General features: G+C 42.8%; 2 protein-coding genes across 26 annotated transcripts in view; both read left to right on the top strand.

The window, feature by feature from the left end:
* Nucleotides 1–6,479, top strand: part of ehmt1b (euchromatic histone lysine methyltransferase 1b) — a 29,469-nt gene extending 22,990 nt beyond the window's left edge. For 13 of the 25 annotated variants that reach the window (XR_016493349.1, XM_021590760.3, XM_090227043.1 and 10 more), the window contains exons 21-27: nucleotides 15–159; nucleotides 1,106–1,183; nucleotides 1,269–1,384; nucleotides 1,611–1,697; nucleotides 1,847–1,925; nucleotides 4,266–4,441; nucleotides 4,658–6,479. Coding sequence is in view for 12 of the 25 variants with exons in the window: in XM_021590760.3 (XP_021446435.3) it covers nucleotides 15–159; nucleotides 1,106–1,183; nucleotides 1,269–1,384; nucleotides 1,611–1,697; nucleotides 1,847–1,925; nucleotides 4,266–4,441; nucleotides 4,658–4,832 (856 nt within the window). In the remaining 13 variants the exon portion in view is untranslated. Of the gene's footprint in view, nucleotides 1–14; nucleotides 160–1,105; nucleotides 1,184–1,268; nucleotides 1,385–1,610; nucleotides 1,698–1,846; nucleotides 1,926–4,265; nucleotides 4,442–4,657 lie in introns of those variants that run through there. The other 12 variants (XR_016493343.1, XR_016493341.1, XR_016493342.1 and 9 more) reach the window with 4 other exon arrangements.
* A 10,277-nt stretch (nucleotides 6,480–16,756) lies between these two features.
* The window catches only part of cacna1bb (calcium voltage-gated channel subunit alpha1 Bb), a 214,443-nt gene continuing 205,074 nt past the window's right edge, over nucleotides 16,757–26,125 (top strand). The window contains exons 1-3 of the mRNA XM_090227038.1: nucleotides 16,757–17,625; nucleotides 19,463–19,568; nucleotides 22,425–22,564. Coding sequence (XP_090083164.1) covers nucleotides 17,354–17,625; nucleotides 19,463–19,568; nucleotides 22,425–22,564 — 518 coding nt within the window. The 5' untranslated portion in view covers nucleotides 16,757–17,353. The remainder of the gene's footprint in view (nucleotides 17,626–19,462; nucleotides 19,569–22,424; nucleotides 22,565–26,125) is intronic.

Raw genomic sequence — 26,125 nt, 5'->3', positions numbered from 1 at the left:
ATCTTTCACCACAGAGACATAGCCCGGGGGTATGAGGGAGTTCCAGTCCCCTGTGTCAACTCAGTGGACAGTGAGCCCTGTCCGGATAACTACAAATATGTCCCAGACAACTGTGTCACCTCCCCCATGAACATAGACAAGAACATCACACACTTACAGGTGGGTCATGTGACTGGGTAGACCAGGGGTCTCCAGCAACTCGCAGCCCACATATGAGTAGCTCACCAAACAATTCTGAAAGTACATGCAATTTTCCACGGTTTCCACAGCAAACTGTCATAAACAAATATCAACACCACAAGCTCCCAGCTACTATGATATGCAACGCAACATTGACATTATCCCATCCCTAGTTAGGTTTGGCTTTTTAAGCCAATAGTGGCTAACACAATGTCTGCCTATTTAATTTCCAGCACTATTGCCTGTCTGTCTGTGATGCACGTGTTTGTCTATCACTCTGTGTGTAGCAAGTTGATGTGTTAACCGTCTTGTGGGTCGACAGAAATACTTTCCACAAAACCTTCTCAATTAAATGTTAACTGCAAAGTAGGCTTACCTGTCAAACGTATATCATTTGTAAACTTTGCCATGAAATGAGTACAGCACCATCGCTAGATCGGCACATTCCTCACTAGGGCCAAATGCACAATTAAAGGGGAATTGCACTCAATGTGTTTTCATCTAAAATAAATGACCTTCTGATGTGATTTAAGCATTGACATGAACTCAACATCCAATTTTGTTGTTTCTCTATGAACAATTGTAATTTTAAGAATGGAAAAACTAAAGCATTAAACCAGAAAAAATACATTATAAATATAAAACAATTTAGGGGAACACAATCTGATTTTAACCATTATTTTACCAGGTATATTGACAGAACTCTTGTACACTAAGGCCCTGGTGAAGAGTTGCAGAGGAGAAGAGAAGAATGTGCATGTTTGAAAGCTAGGGGAAAAATCGTAGCGCTCGACATGCTTCATTTTTTAAAAAGTAGCTCTCATTCTAGAAATGGTTGGCGACTCCTAGAATAGACCATCCTAGAGTTGATCATACTTGATGACCTGAAAGATGAAGTTACCATCTTTCTATCTGCGATCCACAGTACTGTGTGTGTAAAGACGACTGCTCCTCAAGCAGCTGCATGTGTGGCCAGCTTAGCCTGCGCTGTTGGTATGACAAGGTAAGACCCAACACTTCAGTATCACTATTGTTGACAAAGTGCTGGTCTCCTATGATCGTCATGTCTGTTCCATGACCTTTCTCAGGATGGTCGTCTGCTCCCGGAGTTCTGTCGTGAGGAACCGCCCCTCATCTTCGAGTGTAACCACGCCTGCTCCTGCTGGAGAACCTGCAAGAACCGCGTGGTGCAGAACGGACTGAGGTACCTCCAATTTCCTGTCTCTACATTCAACCATATTTTTACAACCAAGCCAACACTCCTATTGATGATAACATCTAGATCAGGAAAAATGTTTTTCAGTCAAACCGCAACCACTCATTTGGAAGTTGTAATGCATCTGACATCCCAAAATGCATGTCGGGATAATGTGTTTATCGAGTTGAATGTGCTGTTAGTACATCCATACTGATAGAGTTTTTATTTTCAGGGTCCGGCTCCAGCTGTTCCGGACCAGTCGTATGGGCTGGGGGGTGCGGACACTGCAGGAAATTCCCCAGGGAACCTTTGTGTGCGAGTGAGTCCTAGACATACCCCCTTTCACAATGCGTAGTTTTACCGCACCTTCAAGCTCTTAGATGATTTCCCATTCAATGTCATCTGTGCGTGGTGCTGAATTGCTATTTGTGGGGTTGATGGGTCCCTGACCTCACTTCCTGTCCACAGGTATGTGGGGGAGATCATCTCTGACGCAGAGGCAGATGTCAGGGAAAACGACTCCTACCTGTTCAACCTAGACAGCAAGGTAGGGATCAGTGCTCATGAATGTCATTAAATCTTGCTGGCTAACTTTAGGACAAATCCAAAATGTAACTAGGTATCTCAACTTGGACCACTGTAATTGCAGATTTCAATCTGTTACCCAGTGATAAATTAATTGTATTCTTGTCTCTTGAGGCCTTTCCTGGACTTGTTTCTAAAACACTCTGCTATTCTACGATTATTGTCTTACTTTGTGCTATTCGAATCTAATTTTATTAGTCACACGTGCCAAATACAACAGATGTAGACCTTACAGTGAAATGCCCTAACCAACAGTGCAGTTTTAAAAACAATATGGATAAGAATAAGAGCTAAAAGTAACAAGTAATTTAAGAGCAGCAGTAAAAAATAACGTATACAGGGGGGTGCAAGTACAGAGTCCATGTACACCGGTTAGTTGAGGTAGTATGTTCATGTACAGTGCCTTGCGAAAGTATTTGGCCCCCTTGAACTTTGCGACCTTTTGCCACATTTCAGGCTTCAAACATAAAGATATAAAACTATTTTTTTGTGAAGAATCAACAACGAGTGGGACACAATCATGAAGTGGAACGACATTTTATTGGATATTTCAAACTTTTTTAACAAATCAAAAACTGAAAAATTGGGCGTGCAAAATTATTCAGCCCCTTTACTTTCAGTGCAGCAAACTCTCTCCAGAAGTTCAGTGAGGATCTCTGAATGATCCAATGTTGACCTAAATGACTAATGATGATAAATACAATCCACCTGTGTGTAATCAAGTCTCCGTATAAATGCACCTGCACTGTGATAGTCTCAGAGGTCCGTTAAAAGCGCAGAGAGCATCATGAAGAACAAGGAACACACCAGGCAGGTCCTTTTTGGCAACAATGCAAAACGTTATGTTTGGCGTAAAAGCAACACAGCTCATTACCCTGAACACACCATCCCCACTGTCAAACATGGTGGTGGCAGCATCATGGTTTGGGCCTGCTTTTCTTCAGCAGGGACAGGGAAGATGGTTAAAATTGATGGGAAGATGGATGGAGCCAAATACAGGACCATTCTGGAAGAAAACCTGATGGAGTCTGCAAAAGACCTGAGACTGGGACGGAGATTTGTCTTCCAACAAGACAATGATCCAAAACATAAAGCAAAATCTACAATGGAATGGTTCAAAAATAAACATATCCAGGTGTTAGAATGGCCAAGTCAAAGTCCAGACCTGAATCCAATCGAGAATCTGTGGAAAGAACTGAAAACTGCTGTTCACAAATGCTCTCCTTCCAACCTCACTGAGCTCGAGCTGTTTTGCAAGGAGGAATGGGAAAAAATTTCAGTCTCTCGATGTGCAAAACTGATAGAGACATACCCCAAGCGACTTACAGCTGTAATCACAGCAAAAGGTGGCGCTACAAAGTATTAACTTAAGGGGGCTGAATAATTTTGCACGCCCAATTTTTCAGTTTTTGATTTGTTAAAAAAGTTTGAAATATCCAATAAATGTCCTTCCACTTCATGATTGTGTCCCACTTGTTGTTGATTCTTCACAAAAAAATACAGTTTTATATCTTTATGTTTGAAGCCTGAAATGTGGCAAAAGGTCGCAAAGTTCAAGGGGGCCGAATACTTTCGCAAGGCACTGTAGGTAGAGTTAATTAAAAGTGACTAGGCATAGATGACAACAGAGAGTGGCAGTGGTGTGGAGCGGGGAATGCAAAATGTTTGGGTAGCCATTTGACTAGATGTTCATGAGTCTTATGGCTTGGGGGTAGAAGCTGTTTAGAAGCCTCTTGGACCTAGATTTGGCCCTCCGGTACCGCTTGCCGTGTGGTAGCAGAGAGAACAGTCTGAGTAGGGTGGCTGGAGTCTTTGACAATTTTTAGGGCCTTCCTCTGACACCGCCTGCTATAGAGGTCCTGGATGGCAGAAAGCTTGGCCCCAGTTATGTACTGGGCAGTTCGCACTACCCTCTGTAGTGCCTTGCGGTCGGAGGCCGAGCAGTTGCCATACCAGGCAGTGATGCAACCATGCTCTTGATGTTGCAGCTGTATAACATTTTGAGGATCTGAGGACCCATGCCAAATCCTTTCATTCTCCTGAGGAATCTGTTTTGTCGTGCCCGCTTCACGACTGTCATGGTGTGCTTGACCATGTTAGTTTGTTGGTGATGTGGACCTGCTCCACTGCAGCCCCGTCGATGAGAATGGGGGCGTGCTTGATCCTCTTTTTCCTGTAGTCCACAATCATCTCCTTTGTCTTGATCTGTTTGATATCTTTTCCCGTGAAGAATTACCACTGCAGATTATGCCGAACCTGCTTTTTTCATTATGATCCATTTATGTGTGTTCTTTGGTCGCAGGAGGGTGACGTGTACTGTATTGACGCCCGTTTCTATGGCAACATCAGCCGGTTCATTAACCACATGTGCGAGCCGAACCTGTTCCCCTGCCGGGTTTTCACGGCACACCAGGACTTGCGCTTCCCCCATATCGCGTTCTTCGCCTGCGAGACCATCAAGGCTGGGGAAGAGCTAGGGTAAGGGTCATATTATATGCTTTACTTGACAAAAGGTGATGTTATTACCAGTCTTTGGAAGTTATTACCCTGTATGTATATTTAAGTTTGTCATTCTATGTTTAAGCCTTTCATCAATTTTTAGACAATGCCTTTGTTCTCCCTAAAATCAAGATTAGGTAGCTTGATTCTAGATTCATCTAACTCGCTCTTTTTGACCCAACCCTCCTCTCTCAGGTTTGACTACGGCGACCATTTCTGGGACATCAAGGGGAAGCACTTTAGCTGTGAGTGCGGCTCTCCCAAGTGCAAGTACTCAGCGGCGGTCATTGCCCTGCGCCAGGCAGACAGCTCGCCCCAGGAAGAGCAGCACAGCACCCTCCCTGATACCAGCTCCTACACCCCCTCCTGAGCCCACTCTCCCAGCCCCACAAATAGGACTTCCAGGCCAGCAGAGACGCGTCTCCAATCCCCCCCAGGCCATGAGCCGTACATCCCCAGACTTCCCACCTCCACCCCCAGGTGGAACCATCACCACAATGAACCTTCAGGCCCATCACTGAGATCAACAATCAACCCCACAGAAACCCATCTGCTTAATGTCTCATCCAGCTCTTACATCACATCCTTACCAGCACAAACTCTGAACTTCCACTGAAACTGCCCCTCAGTGCAGGACACATTGGACAGGAAACAATTCTGTATGTTTGATGTGTGTCTGAAGTGCTACAAATAAAAATGTTGGAGAAAAATGGCCTTGCTATGAGCCTGGCTCTTGTTTTGTTGGTTCCAATTGGAATTCTCAAACCTGCTTTGTGCTCCATCCTGGGCAGTTGCCATCTGGGTAATGGTGTTTCCTAACCAGTGGTTTGAATCAAGTTTGTACTAAGCAACAATGTATTCATGAGAAACATTTTCAGTGCGAAAGAAATTTGTAGCATGAGCGCCCATACCCCTCAAATCATACCATAGAAATGAGCAATGTTCATGCACAATTTATAACAGTTGACGTATTTACCTCATATGCTATATTTTGATTGCGAACGGGACCGAGGACTTAAGTCACAAGTGTAGGTTTTTACTGGACTTCTTCTCTTGAGCATTTCTACAGGAAAATAATGGTCAGTGCTAGATATCAATATCAACAATAAATACTTTTTAATTATCACCTTTATATTTAAATAATAGTTTTAAATCGAATTTTCTATACAGAATAACATCAAGCGAGGTGTATTGTATGCAGAACATCAGATATCAGGTTAAGGAAAGAGGAACTATCGATTTAAAAGTCAATGAGGACACTGGCCAATCATCTCACTGTTCTGTTCAGAGGGGGCAGAGTGAAGTTGACAATTGTCCAGGAAAGACTCTTGCAATCTGTTTTGACCACACAAGGAGTGGCAGATTATTTTCTCAGTTATTTGGCATGAATTCTTTTACAATACAATGGCCCCTTTCTATTAACTATTTGTCTGCTGGAAAGGGTGTATATGAAGGATGGTGTGACATTCAATGGCCCAACTAAGGGTGTCATGATTGAGGATTCTGGTGCACAAGTGTTTAGGTGGGAGTTGTCTAAACTGTACAGTTTGCCATACTGTACCTGCTAAAATTAAAGCAGATGGATTTTTTTTGTTAAATCTGCAAGATTTTTAAGCATGTTTGAGGCTGACTCACTCTTTTGAACATTGAGTCAAAAATATTAATTTGCCACTTCTGGCGCCATTAAATGGGATTTGAATGTTAATGGGGTGAGACTCAAGCAAATGGTGCTGACGAGGTTTTTCCTTTTATTCATTTTGAATTACTCACCAAGTGAATACGAGTTGTAAAATAAGATAAAGAAGCAAGGTTTTCTTTCTTTCTTTTTTACATTTAAATGTACCTCCAGTTTTCTAACTGTAGTTACTGTAGTTATCCTGTTAATGTTGTTCCATGATTTCATGTTGATGGAAACCTACACATTATTCCCATGTCTTTAAATGTGGTTAGTATGGTTAGTGAATATTGTGCACATTTTCAAATGTATGAAAATAAAAAGGTTATAAAACATGAAAAATGATTTGCTTTCTGTTACATTTCTGGACTGAAACATCTGTCTAATTGGTTGTATATTTTTTCCAATAAATGTACTACTAATGGATATGGCTGGGAGGTTTTATTTACAGAGCAAAATGAGGAAGCGCACCAGACAGGTTCCAGTGGATGAGGGGATCTGGAGGAGAAGAGGGGGATAGATCATCCACATCCTCCAAAAGCCCCCCTCCCAACATCACCAGGCTAACACTATCCTGGAATGCACAAGGGAAAAGGGGGCGCCTGAGAAACACCTGGAGGCGGGAGCTTGAGGCAGACCAATTTGTAATGGCCTATGCTCCCAGAGGAGCGATGGGCTTATGTAAAATAGGTGTTTTGTATTTAGTGAGTTTTCATAAGAATTTCAGTGGTTCCTTATGTCACAGTGGACGTCATAAAACCTAGTGGTCATTTTATTCACCATTCATTTTTACCATAGAGGATTTTAGAACTTCTTCAAACAAGGTCTGTAGGATTTCCCTAGTGTGACGTTTCGATAACCGTGTACATCTTTTGGAAAAGGTGACTTTTATCAATATATTTGGCTCAATAATCTCTGATTTGAAAATGCTAATTAGCATCAAAATTAGCGTCATGCAAGACTACAAATCCTTGCAAGCTCCTGCACGTCATCACTAGCACACCTTTGCTATCAGCTAGCTAGCTACTAGCTACCTTGATCCAAAACTAAATATATTGTTTTTTATATATTGTTCCTTAGTTAAATAAAATAATATTTGTTGTCTTATGCATTTGGTCTTGTCTCGTACAGAATACTATCCTAGTAGCAGTCAGATATGTACAAGGTGCCATGACCACTAGACTAGATGATTATTAGCAAAATACCCTCATTCGGTGTGTAAAATCGGGGGGCCTGTTGTCCGGACCTCTGGCAGTCTATGGGGGTACCACAGGGTTCAATTCTCGGGCCGACTCTTTTCTCTGTATATATCAACGATGTCGCTCCTGCTGCGGGTGATTCCCTGATCCACCTCTACGCAAACGACACCATTCTGTATACATCTGGCCCTTCTTTGGACACTGTGTTAACTAACCTCCAAATGAGCTTCAATGCCATACAACACTCCTTACGTGGCCTCCAACTGCTCTTAAACACAAGCAATACCAAATGCATGCTTTTCAATTGTTCACTGCCCATACCCGCCCACCCGACTAGCATCACTACTCTGGACGGTTCTGACCTAGAATACGTGGACAACTACAAATACCTAGGTGTCTGGCTAGACTGTAAACTCTTCTTCCAGACTCACATCAAACATCTCCAATCCAAAATCAAATCTAGAATCGGCTGTGTATTTCGCAACAAAGCCTCCTTCACTCACGCCGCCAAACTTACCCTAGTAAAACTGACTATCCTACCGATCCTCGACTTCGGCGACGTCATCTACAAAATAGCTTCCAATACTCTACTCAACAAATTGGATGCAGTCTATCACAGTGCCATCCATTTTGTTACCAAACCGCCTTATACCACCCACCACTGCGACCTGTATGCTCTAGTCGGCTGGCACTCGCTACATATTCGTTTCCAGACCCACTGGCTCCAGGTCATCTACAAGTCTATGCTAAGTAAAGCTCCTCCTTATCTCAGCTCACTGGTCACGATAACAACACCCACCCTTACCATGCACTCCAGCAGGTATATCTCACTGGTCATCCCCAAAGCCAACACCTCCTTTGGCCGCCTTTCCTCCCAGTTCTCTGCTGCTAGTGATTGGAACGAATTGCAAAAATCGCTGAAGCTGGAAACTTACATTTCCCTCAATAACTTTAAACATCAGCTATTTGAGCAGCTAACCGATCGCTGCAGCTGTACATAGTCCATCTGTAAATAGCCACCCAATCTACCTACCTCATCCCCAAATAGTTTTTATTTACTTTGCTGCTCTTTTTTTTTTTTTTTTTGCACACGCTGTATAAACTTTTTTTTTTTTCTATTGTGTTGACTGTACGCTTGTTTATTCCATGTCACACTGTGTTGTTGTTTCTGTCGCACTGCTTTGCTTTATCTTGGCCAGGTCGCAGTTGTAAATGAGAACTTGTTCTCAACTAGCTTACCTGGTTAAATAAATAAATATAAATCAAATAAAAATAAAAAAAATATGCGAACTGTGGACCCAACTGGGAAATAAATACAAATAAAACTATTTTTTTTTACAAGATCCTCTTCTCCTTCAGCCGGTGGGGGACCATATTTCATCCTTCATCATTTCTGTAACTGCACTACATGCAAAAGTATGTGACACCTGCTCGTCAAACATTTAATTCCAAAATCATGAGCATTAATATGGAATTGGTTCCCTCTTTGCTGCTATAACAGCCTCCACTCTTCTGGGAAGGCTTTTCACTAGATGTTGGAACATTGTTGCGGGGACTTGCTTCCATTCAGCGATGAGCATTAGTGAGGTCGGGCACTGATGTTGGGCGATTAGGCCTGGCTTGCAGTCGGTGTTCCAATTCATCCCAAGGGTGTTCGATGGGGTTGAGGTTGGACTCTGTGCAGGCTAGTCAAGTTCTTCCACAAGATCTCGACAAACAATTCTTTATGCATCTCACTTTGTGCACGGAGGCATTGTCATGCTGAAACAGGAAAGGGCCTTTGTCTAGAATGTCATTATATACTGCAGCATTAAGATTTCCCTTCAGGGGAACTAAGGGGCCTAGCTCAAACCATGGAAAAAAAGCCTAACTTTACAGTTGGCACTATGCACTCGAGCAGGTAGCGTTCTCCTGGCATCCGCCAAACCCAGATTCGTCCTTCGGACTGCCAGATGGTGAAGCGTGATTCATCACTCCATAGAATGCGTTTCCACTGCTCCAGAGTCCAATGTTGGCGAGCTTTACACCACTCCAGCCGACATTTGGCATTGCGCATGGTGATCTCGTGTGCGGCTGCTCGGCCATGGAAACCCATTTCATGAATCTCCCGACGTTGCTTCCAGAGGTAGTTTGGAACTCGGTAGTGAGTGTTGCAACTGAGGACGGCGGTCCTGTTTTGTGAGCTTATGTTGCCTATCACTTCATGTTGTTGCTCCTTGACGTTTCCACTTCACAATAACAGCACATACAATTGACCGGAGCAGCTCTAGCAGGGCAGAAATTTGACGAACTGACATGTTGGAAAGGTGGCATCCTATGACGGTACAACGTTGAAAGTCACTGAGCTCTTCAGTAAGGCCATTCTACTGCCATGCCAATGTTTGTCTATGGAGATTGCATGGCGGTGTTCCTCGATTTTATACACCTGTCAGCAACGGGTGTGGCTGAAATAGCCGAATCCACTGATTTGAAGGGTTGTCCACATACTTTTGTATATATAGTGTATATGAACGAAGTAAAATCATTTTCAATTAATGGTGTCAGCATGCACTGCTGTATTAAAGCAATTCAGAGCTAACTTGTTGACATGTTCTGTTGCAGATTCAAAGCCAGATGAACTTATTGCAGAACGCAGGGTAGCCTAGTGGTTAGAGTGTTGGACTAGTAACCGAAAGGTTGCAAGTTCAAATCCCCGAGCTGACAAGGTATAAATCTGTGGTTCTGCCCCTGAACAGGCAGTTAACCCAGTGTTTCTAGGCTGTCTCACTTGCCTAGTAAAATAAATAAAAAATGCATAATCATGAATGAATAAGTGTATATAATTGACAAGAATGCACCCATCAATCACGTAAAACACCTGAACTCCCACAATTACATTGTTTTAAAGAGATCAAAATAGTCAGCAATGCATCCATATTTTTATACTTAACATATAAACATCTGACTTTTAAGTGAAGATCAGAGAAAACAACGGGATGTGTAAAGTAGGTTTAATATAAAATACTAGGTCAACAGACTCAAAACAAGGAAGCCATGCTAAAAAGCAGCTATATCAACACCCTTCTTGTCAATTTAGGTCCATGTTGAGGCTGTTAACTGCGAGCAGCACATTTACCCCTGCATTCAGTCACCAGAATGAGCAAGAGGACAGCATTACACAGGTGAAAAACACGTATCAAAAACAGTACACAACAGTTTTAAATGTGCTACTGAGACTCGATGTTTATCCAATCAGGAGAAGAACAAGTGAAGGAAGCGGTATATGGAAAATGGGTATAGGTAGGGTGGGTTTATAAGATAGAGAATTCCAAAATGTCAGAAGTTGACGTCATTCTGTCTCAGCTGCGGCATTCAAATCGTAGTCATCATGTGTGGTGAATCACATTACAGACGATGACAGCGTTTCCACAGATTGAGCCAAACATAATACAATTTAAGAATTGAGAACAGCATTTTGTTGACAGCATGGTGGTTTACACGGTCTACTGTGTGTGAATGATGGAAGATTCTTACCTCAGCTGTAGGTCCATCTGAGTTTGTGTGGTCACTTAGGCCTGAAGTTAACAATCTGTGGCTTCGATTGAATTGAAAGTTGACACATGATAAACTAAGAAACAAAGTACTACACATCAAAGACCACCACTCAGGCTAGTACAATAGCCTACATATGAATAGGAACCTAAAGGCACATACAGTACCAAACAATACAGGGCAGGTGTGGGAACAGTGTGCTGCCTTGGCTTCAGTCTTCTGGAATAGACCATCTGCAATTAAGGGTAAATACAGGCAAATATATTGCTAAAAGTCACCTTGTCAGAGAGAGATTTACACGGGTATCAAAAAGTCACGCCAGAGTAAGTCTACACGAAACACAGCCCTTATTTTAAGTTTTTCTTAAAATCCCCAATGTGAAAAATGAACTGGTGGAACAGTGATTGGAACCATTTCCCTGTTTGACCGCTAGGTTTTATGGGAAGTTATGACTCATACCGTGGTACTCTATTAACCTCTCTTAAGCTTGGGATGAGTTAGTTTAGCTGGAGGTGTTGGAATCATGCCCTAATATATGGGTGCATTGCCATGTGCTGCTCTTCCAACGCCTCTGGACTATTATAGCTGAGGACTGAATAAACATTTTTGTTTATGCATTTTTTTATGCCTTAACATCACCCATTTCCCTATGAATCTCCTTACTTCAGATCTCAGCTGTCACTGATTTCCTACCCGTATGAGAGGAAGTAGACAGTTTCCTGAATGATTGATGTGAATGTCATTGCTGTATTTGAATGAAAACCCCATAACCCCATTCTGGTTTATTATTGTTCTTCTACGGCGATTTATTGAGTCCAGAGAGAAATGTTTTTTCCCACTCCTTATCTCACCTACCACCAGCGCTTAGCTAAAGCAACTTCAAACCCAGCGTGCCCTCCATGAACCGAGCAGCAGGGTAGTTTGACTGACAGGCTCTGGGCCAAGCTGCTGAGATATTTCAGCGGCTGTGTAGTGGCATAACTATGGCTGACACCTCCCACACTCCACTCTCCCATAATGAATGCAACCCTTCAGTTTTTTTTACTGACAGGTGGTGGTGCAACATTGAGAGCTGAAAAATGCACATTAGAATGGTTGATCCCATGGAACTCAGTTGTTTATCTCCCCGATATCCCTGTATTCAGAGATTCGGAGATAGGCCTTGTTAGCTGGCTTAGAAAGGCTCTGATGCTTGAACTAAACATTTCCCCCAGAAGAAACCCACCAACGAGAACATGTCAGGAAGTGACTCTGATTGTGCACCAGCAGGCCTTTTAGGTCCTTGAAACGAGACGATGATTGCTCCCTTCCTGATTACCGAGAAAGAGGGAGAGAAGGCAGAGTTGGTAATTGAATCAGAGGATCATTTTCTCCATCTAAACTGAAGACGTTTGGGCTGATAACAAAGCTCTTAATTAGCAGAACAGGAAACAGCCTTTCCGCTTTCCGTGGGGGCAAAACCTTTTGGTGCCCCCAGTCCTTGTGCCACATAGAGAAGCCCCTGTAAGCAGTAGAAGTGAAAATGTGCAATAGTTAGCTGGCTTGCTTTTGTAGCCATTTCATATTTGTTGCCTTAGATACAGACACTGCGGTTAGTGAGGGAGCGTTCATGGACAGGAGGGTTAGGGGAACTCCTTCATATGGGCGGAGAGGCGATCCACTGTGGTTTATGGTAGGTGATCAGGATTCTTGAGTTGCAAAGATTCACTTGAAGTCGCATCAATGATGTGACTTGTTTTATAGTGCTGCCTCCTTTTCTGGCTGTCTTCCTCACACCTTAACACGGCTCTCCTCCACTTGCTTTTGTGTCACACAATGATTCACTTTTTTTTCCTTCTGTGATGGGAAGTGGTAGGCTATGAATCTTGGTGACAAACACTGCTCCTTCAAATCATGATTTGGACACTAGGCCTACATCATCTACTAGCACATCACATTCAGCTATTACATTGTGTGCGTTCTCAATGAACCACTCAGTTGACCAATACTAGGCTAGCAATAGATCCAATTGAATGTGGTAGACAAGTGGGCATAGTGGATGAGCGTTGCCTTTTATGAGCAGGTCTCGGGCGAGTTTGCTTGGGACTGACTCAAACTAGGAATAGGACAGGCCCAGAAAAAAATGGCAACAAGACAAGATGATGCAACAAATATCTGCAGGCCCTATCTAATGAAAGAGAGGAACAAAATCATGTACTTTGTCATTTTAGAGTTAGCTAGGCTGTAAGAGATATGATAATGTTATATTTGCATAAAACCATAAGGTGACATTATGTTTTCATTGACTTTGTGAACCCCACAAGCCATGCACCTTGCCACATTCGGCACGTGGAGGATGTCGACTTTAGGCGCGGAATATAGCTTGTCTCCCGAAAGCATTCGTCGACGACTGGCAGTGATAAGCGGGAACTCTGAAGAAACGGACAGCATCGACATTGACCCGTCATGGAGAGTGCAGCAGATGAACGGTAGGCCCGACTCAACAGTATGATGCCGTCCTGCAACTTGACGAGAGAGCAGCTTCAGGAGGGAGTTGTGGCATGCATAGCGTCATTCGTACACACGCAGCCCTCAATTGCACGCCATGGTCCAAGTCTAAGAGGTCAAGTTGATAGTATTGGTCACCTCAGACTAGGCTCGGTCTGACCTGAGGAAGGTAGCCTTTAATTCAAAGTTTTGTCAAGAACAACAACAACAAATCACCGTGCGCGGGGCGGGATATGTTGTTTTTAATATCACGGAAAAGGTTACTCATTCCATTTTCGCTGTTGCAATACATAAATACAACCACCAGAGGGATCAGAACCTCACTCAACTCCTGATGTACAGAGAGCTACAACTCATACACAGAGCGGGAGTTATTACACACTATTACCCACTGGCATTTTGACAATGCTATTCATATTTAGACGTTTCTTTCCATCAACCTAAGAGCGTCTGTTCTATTTGATTCATTGCAACATTGAGCTTATGCCATATCCAGGCGGCAGGTAGCCTAGCAGTTAGTGTTGGCCCCTTAACCCGAAAGGTCGCTCGTTTGAATCTAAGAGCACACAAGGTGACGAATTATGTCTGTGCCCTTGTGCAAGGCACTTACAGTACATTCAGAAAGTATCCCCCTTTCCACATTTTGATACATTGCAGCCTTATTCTAAAAATGTATTAAATATTTTTTTTTCCTCATCAAGCTACACACAAATACCCCATGGCAAAGCAAAAACAGGTTTTTAGAAATGTTTGCAAATGTATTAAAAATAAAAAACAGAAATACCTTATTTATTCAGGCCCTTTGGTATGAGACTCGAAATTGAGCTCAGGTGCATCTTGTTTCCATTGATCATCCTTGAGATGTTTCTACAACTTGATTGGTGTACACATGTGGTAAAAAAAACATTAAATGGACACGATTTAGAAAGGCACACACCTGTCTATATAAGGTCCCACAGTTGACAGTGCATGCCAGAGCAAAAACCAAGCCATGAGGTCGAAGGAATTGTCCATAGAGCTCCGAGACAGGATTGTGTCGAGGCACAGATCTTGGGAAGGGTACCAAAAAATGTCTGCAGCATTGAAGGTCCCCAAGAACACCTCCATCATTCTTAAATGGAAGAAGTTTGGAACCACCAAGACTCTTCCTAAACTGGCCGCCTGGCCACACTGAGCAATTGGGGAAGAAGGGCCTTGGTCGGGGAGGTGACTAAGTACCAGATGGTCACTCTGACAGAGCTCCAGAGTTCCTCTGTGGAGATGGGAGAACCTTCCAGAAGGACAACCATCTCTGCAGCACTCTACCAATCAGGCCAGATGGAAGCCACTCCTAAGTAAAAGGTACATGACAGCCCACTTGGAGTTTGTCAAAAGGCACCTAAAGAACTCTCAGACCATGAGAAACAAGATTCTCTGGTCTGATGAAACCAAGATTGGTTTGAATGCCAAGCGACCCTAAGCACACAGCCAAGACAACTCAAGACAACTCAAGAGTGGCTTCAGGACAAGTCTCTGAATGTCCTTGAATGGCCCAGCCAGAGCCCGGACTTGAACCTGTTCAAACATCTCTGGAGAGACCTGAAAATAGCTCTGCAGCGACACTCCCCATCCTACCTGACAGAGCTTGAGAGGATCTGCAGAGATTGAGAGAAACCAAGAAGCCTTGAGGCTGTAATCTCTGCCAAATGTGCTTCAACAAAGTACTGAGTAAAGGGTCTGAATACTTATGTAAATGTGACATTTCTGTTTTTTATTTTTAAGTAATTTGCAAGCCTGTGGAAAATGTCAAGGGGTCTGAATACTTTCAGAAGGCACTGTAACCCTAATTTCTCCATGGTCACTGTTGATAAAGTCAGACCTTGGCCATGACCACACTCTCCGAGGGTGTCTAACGGAGAGGGGGATATGCAAAAAACATATTTCTAATTCAAATATGTGTATTAATACACACTTGTACATGTGTGAAATAGGACAAGTATAAGCACCCACCAAATTATTATCCTTATAGTTATCTTATAACAGGCCAATTAAACACAAAAGATTTATAGGCTATGAAAACCTGAATTCCAGAGGTCTTTGAGGATGGTAAATCAGGGTGATACCAAGCCTGCACACAGTCACTGCAAAGCCACTCAGAGAGAGATAATCTCCTTAACCAGGGGGCATCCAAGCAGCTCAAACAGTCTTTTGCTCAGGGGGACAGACCGACCATGGCTGCACAGAAAGACCCTCCAGGCCACTGCCATCCCACCCACAGTCCCTAGTTGGGAAACACAGGATGACTTCCCAGGGAATATATTCATTAGCCGGCTGGTGGGGGAGGCTCATAATTCAGTTTGATGTGAGTCAGTGATAAATAGTGAATATATATAGATGCTCTCTGCTCTGACGTGAGCATTTACCATAATTGACACAGAGCCTCTTTGACACTATTTGCGCTGTAGCCTATCAGAGGTGCATGCCCTCTTGTCTATAGGCAGTATGGTTTCATATATTTTACATAGATATTTTTTTTTACCAGAATAAATTCAAATACATTGCATTCGTTTGTTTAAAAAATGATGTACATGATGCAACCAATCTCTCAAAGCATGTGATCTTGGTTAACCACAGACTCATGCCTACTCATGATTTCAATCAAATCCATTGGATACCGAAGTATCCCTATAGATAATGCGATTTGATGAACAGCTGCCTATAGAATGTGGAGTATTTTAGTACAAGCTCTAGAACAGTATTCTCTCCCATCTACCAGTGCTAGGAGTTTTGAACTACATCTAGTTCAACTAATTTAACTACATTTTGATGTAGCTTGGTGGTAGTTATTTTTCGGTATCAGACGTGCCTGCCTAATTCTCACTTGAAACACCGTTTTGTGTTTGATAGGTTAAATTACACATCATGTTAATGTATGACCCCAGAGTAATCTATTATTTCAATTTGTAGTGTATGCCATTTTATATTTACATATGAACATTTTTCACGAAGTACGTTGGATGTAGTGAAGGATAGCTTGGGTGCAGTTTAACTTCCAGTGTTAAGTAATTGGTAGCTTTGTGCGCTATGTTTTCAAGGTAACGTTAGCTTCCCCAACACTGCCATCTACATAACCCAATAATGGAACAAACATATCTATGACTTTAGTAGTTTAGCGCGTTTAGCCTTACCACCTCTTAACGTATTATACGTGTTTAATGTCATGTTTAATCGAATACATTACAATATGGCTATTGCTCGGTGCGTCCATAATTATTAGAAAATGTATCTTATCTGTCACTCGTATCTATCCAGCTCAATCCGAGAAGCGCTCCTGAGCAGGTTGAGTTGCCGATAGGCTCATTTTGGGCACATGCGCTGATCGTTAGGGACCAGTGCCTACTGAATTTGTTACATTTTACACAGCGAGCTATCAGGTGGGAATCGGGAGGACACAATCCCGGATTGGTTTATTGTTTTGTTATTTGAATCGATCATTTACACTGGCAGACGAAACAGAACGATTTTCTGTATTTTCATTTTGGAGACAAACACTACATTTTCTGCGGGTTCTTCAACTGGTGTTTGATTCAACATTGAGAAAATGTTGCCAATACACAAAAAAGACGCGCGTGTTTCATTTAGATATTTTTCCTGTCGTGGCTGCATGATCTATTTACGCGGTGCCGGCAGATATGGATGTAAAATGTGGAATTAATCAGATAATTGGAATTAATTGGATCATTTTTTATTCGATAGGTTGATGTGCTTCGTGTACACATTGCGCTTGAATCCAAACTTTGTTTTTTAATTGTCGAATTTCTTTGAGTATTGAGTGAATGGAAAGGACAAAAAGGAAAGGATTTACCCAAAGAAAATAGATTTATTTTCTCAAAACACAACCCACCATATACACAAATGCAAAGCTGTGGTCTGGCTAAGTGTGTTTGTTGTGATGGTTCTCCTCTCCATTTCCACTGACAACAGTTTGGATTTTCATTGTTGGATCTGTGGGTTTCCAGAATGGCTCGCTTCGCAGAAGATCTACCCACCCGCTATGGAGCTGGAGGAGGAGGCAGAGGTGCGCCGGGCGCAGGCAGAGGGGGCGCCCGACCAGGTGGTCCTCCAGGCGGCCAAAGGATGTACAAGCAGTCGATGGCTCAGAGAGCCAGGACAATGGCCATATACAACCCTAACCCAGTCAAACAGAACTGCTTCACTGTCAACCGATCCTTGTTCATCTTTCGAGAGGACAATCTCATTAGGAAATATGCTAAGCGAATAACCGAATGGCCATATCCTTTCCAAGCCCCCCATAGGTAAAACAGCTGTCATCACATTGCATTGATGTTTGTATAACATATCTGTCCTTATTTGACAATCACACGGGTATATTTTTTATTCAAGAAACATGACAAAGGGACTAGAGCATGCCTTGTATTTAAAGATTTGACTGAAAATGATCCCCCCAAAAAATAAATGGCCTTTGTCACCATTTCAAAGTGCACCTGTCAGTGAACTCAAAAAGTCGATTATTCCATAGGAAGTAGGCCGATGCCTATTCTGGTGGAGATTATTAGCTCATTAACCTTGTGTAACTCCTCGTCCACCTGTCGCTTAGTGTTCCTACTAGTTGGACACGATAAAGGCTTTTCCTCTAATGATAGTGTTTGGATACAGTTCAAATACTTAATGGAAATATGTCTTTAGATACCATATAGGCTAAACATTCACTAATTGTGCACGACGGCTTGTCACCTCCAAAAAGGTTTGCTTGTGATCAGCAATTGCCAACGTGTCAACAATCATACTCGCTACATTTAGTTTTCCGTGTCTAAGTGCGAGATTAACGTCTACAATTTGTAGATTTTTTCGTTCTTTCTGCGCTTGCTTGCTAGAGTTCGTTTCTAATCCCCCTTCTCTCTCTTTTATGTCTATATAGTCTCGTTTGCACATTGCCTATTTGTGTGTTATAGCAGTGTCGTTTCAACTGTTGCTGTTCAGATGTGTCCGTTTCCATGGTAAGGTGAGTGCTCAGTGAGTTGGAAAGGAGACCGCTGGCTCTGAGGTTGTAAAACGCCTCGTGTTGATTCGGAGCTGCTCGGGCCCTCTCCATGGTCCTGAACTTGCCCACGCGCACCCCGCCACATCACCCTCAACCACAAACCGCGAGGGCTGAAGAGAGCCGGAGGGCGCATGACAAACGCAAACAGACAGCTGGATCTGTTGTGTAGGCGTCAGTGAGAACAGCACTCTCCGAAATGCAATCTAATAACAATGGTTGTCAGTGTATCTGTGCCCTCAATAAGTTGAAATAAACGCGAAGGCAATGAATAAAGGAATGAAATGAGTAAAGAGGGCAAAATCACTATAAGTCCTTGTGGTAAAACAAATTAGCTCAACTAAAGGGCAGATTCCCCCCTGAATTGTCCCTACTTGTCCACTCATAGGCGAGGTATTGGCAGTGCAATGCGTTTCTTGGGCTTTTGCGAGGGACAATGTGAGGTGTTCAGCCTTCTGGCACCCCTGAGCAAACAATTCTAAATGGATTGTTCGATGGGGTCAGTAAAACCTCCCCATTCGTCCACGACTGGCTATTCCACAAAGGCCTCCCCAGCCGGGAATGACACGAAAATGGATTGTAGAATGAATAAACCATAAAAAACAGATTGAAATGGTCATCCAACTGGAAAGATGTTGTAAACCAAGTATAGCTGTGGGATTTGCCTACCATCTTGAATTTCCAACCATGTCTAAGTCACACAGCATTCAGAAACATTTCTGTCTATTGGACTCCTGTTCAGGCAATGTCATTAATTGGTTAAATGAATTCAATCAGCCAGTAACTTCCTAAAAGCTGAATATCTCATGCTCTGTGGCACCTTAGCTGGGTGATGGCAGGTGGTGGCAGTGGCACAATTAATCCATGCTCATTCTGCACACCTAAACCCTACATTCTCACCAGCCTTTTACACAGTCTGGGTATGTGCATGTCTTTTTTCAATCTAAATTATTCTTCAATAATATATATATGTTTTACCACCAAGACTAAGATACTTACAAGTTGGAGTTAAGTGTTTTTTATTGTGCATGAAATGCTCTATCATGGCTTGTGTTCCTTAACCTGCACACTCCGTTTGAGTACTTAATCCTGGCCACCATCATCGCCAACTGCATCGTACTGGCCCTGGAGCAGCACCTACCAGCCAGCGACAAGACACCCATGTCAGAACGCCTGGTAAGAGTCTCAACACTCCTCCCTTTGGATGAGAACTAGGGCTACTTCCCAAATGGCACCCTATTGCAGTGGTCAAAAGTAGTGCACTAAATAGGGAAAAGGGTGCCATTTGGAACTTAACCTATTCCTTTCACACTTTCTCTTCCTTTACTTAGTTCTCCGATTAATATACTTATACAGTATTGCCTTCTGTTTGTTTGCTGTAAAAGTGTAGAATGTTACTTTGTAATTTAGGTCATTTTCAAGAGGGAAAGAGTTAGTCAGACAGAGTGAAACAGAGAATTCGCTCAGAGCCGTTGCTCATTTATAGTCTTCCACAAGTAGAGCTCAGTGATGAGGGAGCCCAGTCATCCCTAACCTCCTACTCTCAGTCAGAGGGCCCTGAGTACCAGACACACAGCCAGGCAGAGGGGCTACCCGCACCTCCAGTCCATGGGAGAGCAGCACCCCTCCTCATTAGTGCCTTGGATCATGGCGATGTGTGTCTCCCTCTCCTCTCCGCTCTCATTCTGTAAGTCAGCCGAGCCTCACACTGAGTGGCTTTGATACCCACTTTCCCTCCCCAGGCCCTCTGTTCCCCTGCCTGCTCACACACATATAGCTTAAGCCCCTGTTTGAACTCAGCCAGTCGAGTCGAGTCGTTTAACCATTGCTGTTCTCCCTTTAAGCTGCGAAGGATTGAAGCCGGGAGAGGCTGCCGCGCGGCCATGGGAGGATTGTGACACTGCTTCTCTAAAATAACATTATATCTTTCAGCATTTTGCACACACAGATGTGGTGTTGAAGATGTTGTGACTCCTGGGAGTCTGCTTTAGAATGGAGGAAAATGCATGAAAGGCACTGCCACAACAGCTTGCCGAAACAAGGTTAATGACCCTCAAGTGCAGCCACCTGCTCCGGTTATCTCCATAATTGTGATGCAACATCGGAATTTAAAAAAAGAAAGTTACTCGACACCTGAGAAAGTGATTAGTGTTAGTATAGAGAGAAAAATTGAGATAACATCTCCCCTCCTTCCACCCGCTTCCTCTCAAAGTAGGAGCATGTAATACAAGCATCCTTGTAATTACAAAAACAATCAGCTATTTATGGTCCAGGATGAATATAGTGATGAATAGACTGTGGTGTGTCAGTTAAGTGGAGATCCTGACAATAGAACATCGTCAACAGGCGTTGTTCTTCAGATCCATAGCGGAGCTTTACCCTTGTAGTCCCATGTGATTTCCCCTCTGCCCCTTCAGAGCCATGTACTGTAGATGGAGTGTTCATTATTCATGAATATTTTACATCTATACATTATAGATGTTAACACAGTCTACTGTAAAACATCATGCATTTATGGATGGACCCCTCCAGCCATCATGTAATGGCATTGTTTTGTCTGCTATCTTTTTTTATAACAGACAGAGATACCAAGATGTCAGTCTCAACGCTTGTCATTAGTGTCTTCCCTTACAGCTCTGAGAGCATCAGTACTCGGTGGTATTGATAGACAGTAGGAAGCCCAGACACGCTTCTCTGGCTGAACAACAAGCCAGTTATTTTAAAACACCATTTCCTGTACCATTTCCCATTACAGTGTCAAATCAAACAGGTATATTATTTTACTTGTTGTTCATTGTTGTTAGGTCTTAGTGAAAACGTCACATGCCCTTTAACGCTGTTCTCAAGCCTGTCAAACTCGTAAATATTTGCGTTGGGAATCCTGGGTTGGTGGTTGGGGTCGTGGAGCTGTGGAAAAAGAGAAAGGGAAAGAAAGAGAGAGAGGGAGGGTGGTTTGTGGAAGTCGTGAGATATCCTCTGCTAGTGCCTGTGTGTGTAGCAGCGCCTCAGGCCTCCACTGACATGTTATTAATGGAAGGGAATGAAAAAGTGTCAAGTCATACGTGCCTGATCCAGCACTGCTTTGAACAAGAGCAAGAGTCATCCTAGCTGCAAATCGTTTTTTTATGCCAGTGAAAATCGTACTTTTAGAAGTTCATATTCTGTTAACTCATATACAAATAATGTTGTTGACTCGTCCTTACTCGTATTTGTGACCAAGAATAAATTGGAGAAAAAACACTTTAAAAAAAAAACAGCTCAAACTTGTATCTCAAACAGATAATTTAAAAAATGCTTGCTATTTCCTCGTAGGAGGATGAGCTGGCCAATCAGCGGTCTACTTGCATTAATATTTTTAATGACCAGTATTCTATTCACACTATTCTGTTGATGGGGTACGCCCACACCATTTCAATACAGAAAATGTGCTTTTTATGTTACTTAATTCAATTTTTGGGGAAGGAAAACTATTTCACTCATATCGTGTAAGTAATTACAGGTTATAGGTTATAAATCTGGAAACACTGGGCAGTTACTTTAAAGATCTTCATACCATTAAAATGGTTTGTTCATGTTTTTAATGTTTCGTTAGATGCCTTTGAGACCAAAAAGCCTCATCAAATTATAATGTATTTGTTCATTTTAATCATACTTATTTGCTATCAATTAGTAAGAGTTGTTAAGAGTAAAATGTAAGCTATTATCTTACGTAAAAGATCATGTCTTATGATGAATGCGTAAATCACACTGATAAAAAATTATGTCCAAGATTACTGTTGATCTTCTTGTGTAGGCTGTTTCATCCCCCCCTTTTCATCCACCAAGAGAGGGTTCTATTCCTTGACCCATTCTCTGGATGCTGGATAGAAAAGTGAAGGAAACCATCCCCCTTTCTTCTCTTTCAATCTCTTCTCCCTCTCTTCTGCCGTGCTTCATTAACCTCTTTCTTACCTCTAACAAAAAGTTATCTCCCTTGTTCTCTCTCTCTCTCTCTCTCTCTCTCTCTCTCTCTCTCTCTCTCTCTCTCTGCAGGATGACACAGAGCCCTACTTTATTGGAATATTCTGTTTCGAGGGCGGCATTAAGATCATCGCCTTGGGCTTTGCATTCCACAAAGGCTCGTACCTCCGCAACGGCTGGAACGTAATGGACTTTGTGGTCGTCCTCACTGGGTGAGTTCTCGGCCGGCTGGGTGTGGGTGTGTGGGTGTGTGTAGATGGGATGGGATGGACGAAGGAAAGACATGTTTTGTTCCTGTGCATGCTTGTGTGTGTCCGTGTTATGGATGCGTATGGGGTGCGTTCCTTAATGCTCCAATTGGCCGGAATTGGCCGTCACAATCCTACAAAGGATAGCAAAGCAAACAAAGCGACTTTCAAATAAAAAAGAATAATTTTGTTGTACCAATGAATTGTCCAATATTGCTCATTAACTGTGCTTCCTAAATCAGGTATCACAGTCTTTTTTTTTTTATTTTTTTTTTTTTAACATTTTGAATATCTGTTGTGGTTCTCCTTTTTCTGTTGCTAAGGCTCCGTGGAGGTAATAGGCTAACTTGGCCAAAGGTGAAAATGAGTACAACTTCAGTGATACAGTACAATTTTTACTGGGTCATTGTTCCACCGTTTTGGATGGATGCTCTAAGTACCATAAGTTCAAAGTCTGGGGGCAGCTCTTAGTCTGGCTGGCCTGAGAGAGAGTACATGGCCTGAGAGAGAGTACCTGGCCTGAGAGAGACTACCTGGCCTGAGAGAGAGTAACTGGCTAGTATGGAGACTACCAGCCAGACAGAGGGCTCTGGAGAGCAGTAATGGCTTGATCTCTGATTGAGCCACCCCAGACAGGGGTGAGAGGGTAGGACTGGCTATGGGGAGCAGTGATGTAGTACCAACACCATGTAATCACCTAGAATCATTGTATCACACTCCACTGCTGTAGGGAGCCAGTGTTGCTCTTAACCAGTGGTAACTGTTCCTTTGCTTTGTAAGCTACAAGATATTGTGCCAGCTTGGTGTTACAAGGAGTCTGGATGGGATTTATGGTGTAAATAATGGCCAATCCGGAAAGTCACTAAACAAATCAATCAAGCTGGATACTGAAGCCGGGAAGGAATGGAGATTAAGATGGGGGAGTGTTGGAGGGAGGGAGGGAGGCTGTTGATGTGGTCTTCTGCGTGCACCCTCCCCTACACACGCACCTCTCCTAAGTTGTAACATCAGCTGTGTTATCAGTCGCACTATTTTATTTTATTGCAGTATGAAATGTCTTATCTGCGGTGGGCCCTCCAGCTCTGATCTTGCTTCAATTATGATTTATTCCCTTGTTGGTGTTCAGACACTGGCACAGACCAGAGAGGGGGATGGAGAATACTATTTTTATTTTTTATGTTTTTGTTTATTTCGACATGGAGTCATGCTGAGACCAATGTCTCTTTTACAGATGAGCCCTCTTAATACAAAAATATGTATATCAAATACAAATAAGAAATGCAAAACATAAATACAAAACAGTAGTAAGGTCCTAAATCAGCAGTCTGAATTGCCCTAGAGGCACCAAAATATCCCATTGAAGAGAATTTGGAAGATTATTCCACAAGAGGAAGATGAGAGTGGGGAGGAGAACAAAGGGATGAGTGGGATAGAGAGGAGAGGAAGATGTGAGTAAGATCGGAAGGATAGAAGAGGGGAGCGAAGAGGATAAGAGAGGAGATGAAGATATAAGTGGGATGAGGAGGAGAGGAGAAGAGGGGAGCGAAGAGGAGTTGATAAGAGAGGAGAGGAGGGTTGTGAGTTGGGGAGGAGAGGGGAGGACAGGAAGGTACAGTAAGAGTGGGCGAGAAGAGTTGATACGAGAGAAGTGGAGAGGGGAAGAGAGGAGAAGTGGAGAGAAGAAGAGAGGAGAGAGAAGGACCCCAGACAGAGAGGACAGAGAGGCCTGAGGCTCAGCCCTGAGGCAGAGTGGTTTTAACTTGGCTTGACACTCATAGTAGCTAAAAACACTCACATACATATTTACAAGCACTGATCACAGGCCAGTTTATACTTTTTCATCCTTTTGGTTAAATTTAGCATTTAAAGAGGGTAAGGGGGAGTAAGTGAGTGATCATAATGAGTGATGAAGAGGTGAAGCTGATGAAAGGATGTAATAGAGGAGGATTGACTACCCTCCCTCAGGTTAGATAGTACAGCTATTACAATCAGACAATTAGACCTCATTATTGTCATTAAAGCTGTGTTTTGCAAGATACATTTTTGTTCATATGGTCCTATGCAATTACTTAGCATTATTAATTATATTTTGTGTGCTGTATCTCCATATGCAGTTCCCATGGCTGTGCTGGTGTGCAAAATGAAATAGACTTTGTCTAGCAGTTATGTTTGTCCAGTAACGTGCGGTAAGGTCGGTGGCTGGGTAAGCACAGGCTATTATCAAAGCCAGATTTACTCACAAACAAACCTTGTAGAAGCCCAAGTTCACCATACAATAGATATCTTATGTCACTCTGGTTGTTGGAGCTACAACAAACAATTTTCACCAAATGACACTGCTCAACTAAGCTCAGCCATAGACTGATGTAGCATCCACAGTAACAACTGATAGGTGGCACTAAAATACCAATATATGGACACATTTCATCCAAATAATTCACAATACAAACGCCATAGCCTTTCACAATGGGTTTACAATTCTTACAATGATCATGGCTATTCAGAGCACTAGTGTCTAGTGTGACGTGAAGTAGCTGGCTAGCTAATCAGAAACATAACACAACATCAAGGATACATATAGTTATAGCTAGTGACAGCTTAGTAGTGAAGCAACGTTGTAACGAGGACGTTGGGATTTGGAAAGCAGGTGGTGAGTTTATTAATAGTACAAGAAACATGGACCGAAACAAACCAAGAGTAGCGCCTGGACATGAAACACATAACCAATACTGCCTGGGGAATTAAACTAAGGGAGTGACAGATATAGGGGAGGTAATTAGTGAAGTGATGGAGTCCAGGTGTGCCTCATAATGAGGCGCAGGTGCTTGTAACGGTGGTGCCAGGTGTGCGTAATGATGATTGCCAGGACTAGTGGTCAGTACACCTGCGATGTCGAACGACAGAGAGAGGGAGTGGGAGTAGACGTGACAGGTGCATTGATTTGTTTAATTTCAATATAAGACATGGCTAGCAACAATCAAAGCAAGTAATCCATTGTAGCTATAACACTTGCATACATGTTTACAACTAAATAGCAAACGCAACATAACACTTTATATCTAGCAACATAAACACTGAGTATACAAAACATTAGGGACGCCTTCCAAATATTGAGTTACTTTTGCCGTCAGAACCGCCTCAATTTGTCAAGGCATGGACACTACAAGGTGTTGAAAGCATTCCACAGGGATGCTGGCCCATGTTGATTCCAATGCTTCCCACAGTTCTGTCAAGTTGGCCGGATGTCCTTTAGATGGTGGACCATTCTTGAAATACACGGGAAACTGTGGAGTGTGTAAAACCCAGCAGCGATGCAATTCTTGACACAAATCTGTGCTTTTGGCACCTACTACCATACCCCGTTCAAAGGCACTTAAATCTTTTGTCTTGCCCATTCACCCTCTGAATGGCACACACACACAATCCATGTCTCAATTGTCTCAAAGGCTTAAAAATCCTTCTTTATCTGTCTCCTCCCCTTCATCTACACTGATTGAAGTGGATTTAACAAGTGGCATCGTTAAG

Source organism: Oncorhynchus mykiss, chromosome 29 (assembly GCF_057628025.1).
Source record: "Oncorhynchus mykiss isolate SJ-2025 chromosome 29, ASM5762802v1, whole genome shotgun sequence".
Taxonomy (NCBI): domain Eukaryota; kingdom Metazoa; phylum Chordata; class Actinopteri; order Salmoniformes; family Salmonidae; genus Oncorhynchus; species Oncorhynchus mykiss.
Note: the sequence above shows the minus strand (reverse complement) of the source record. Positions and strands in the feature narration are given on the sequence as shown.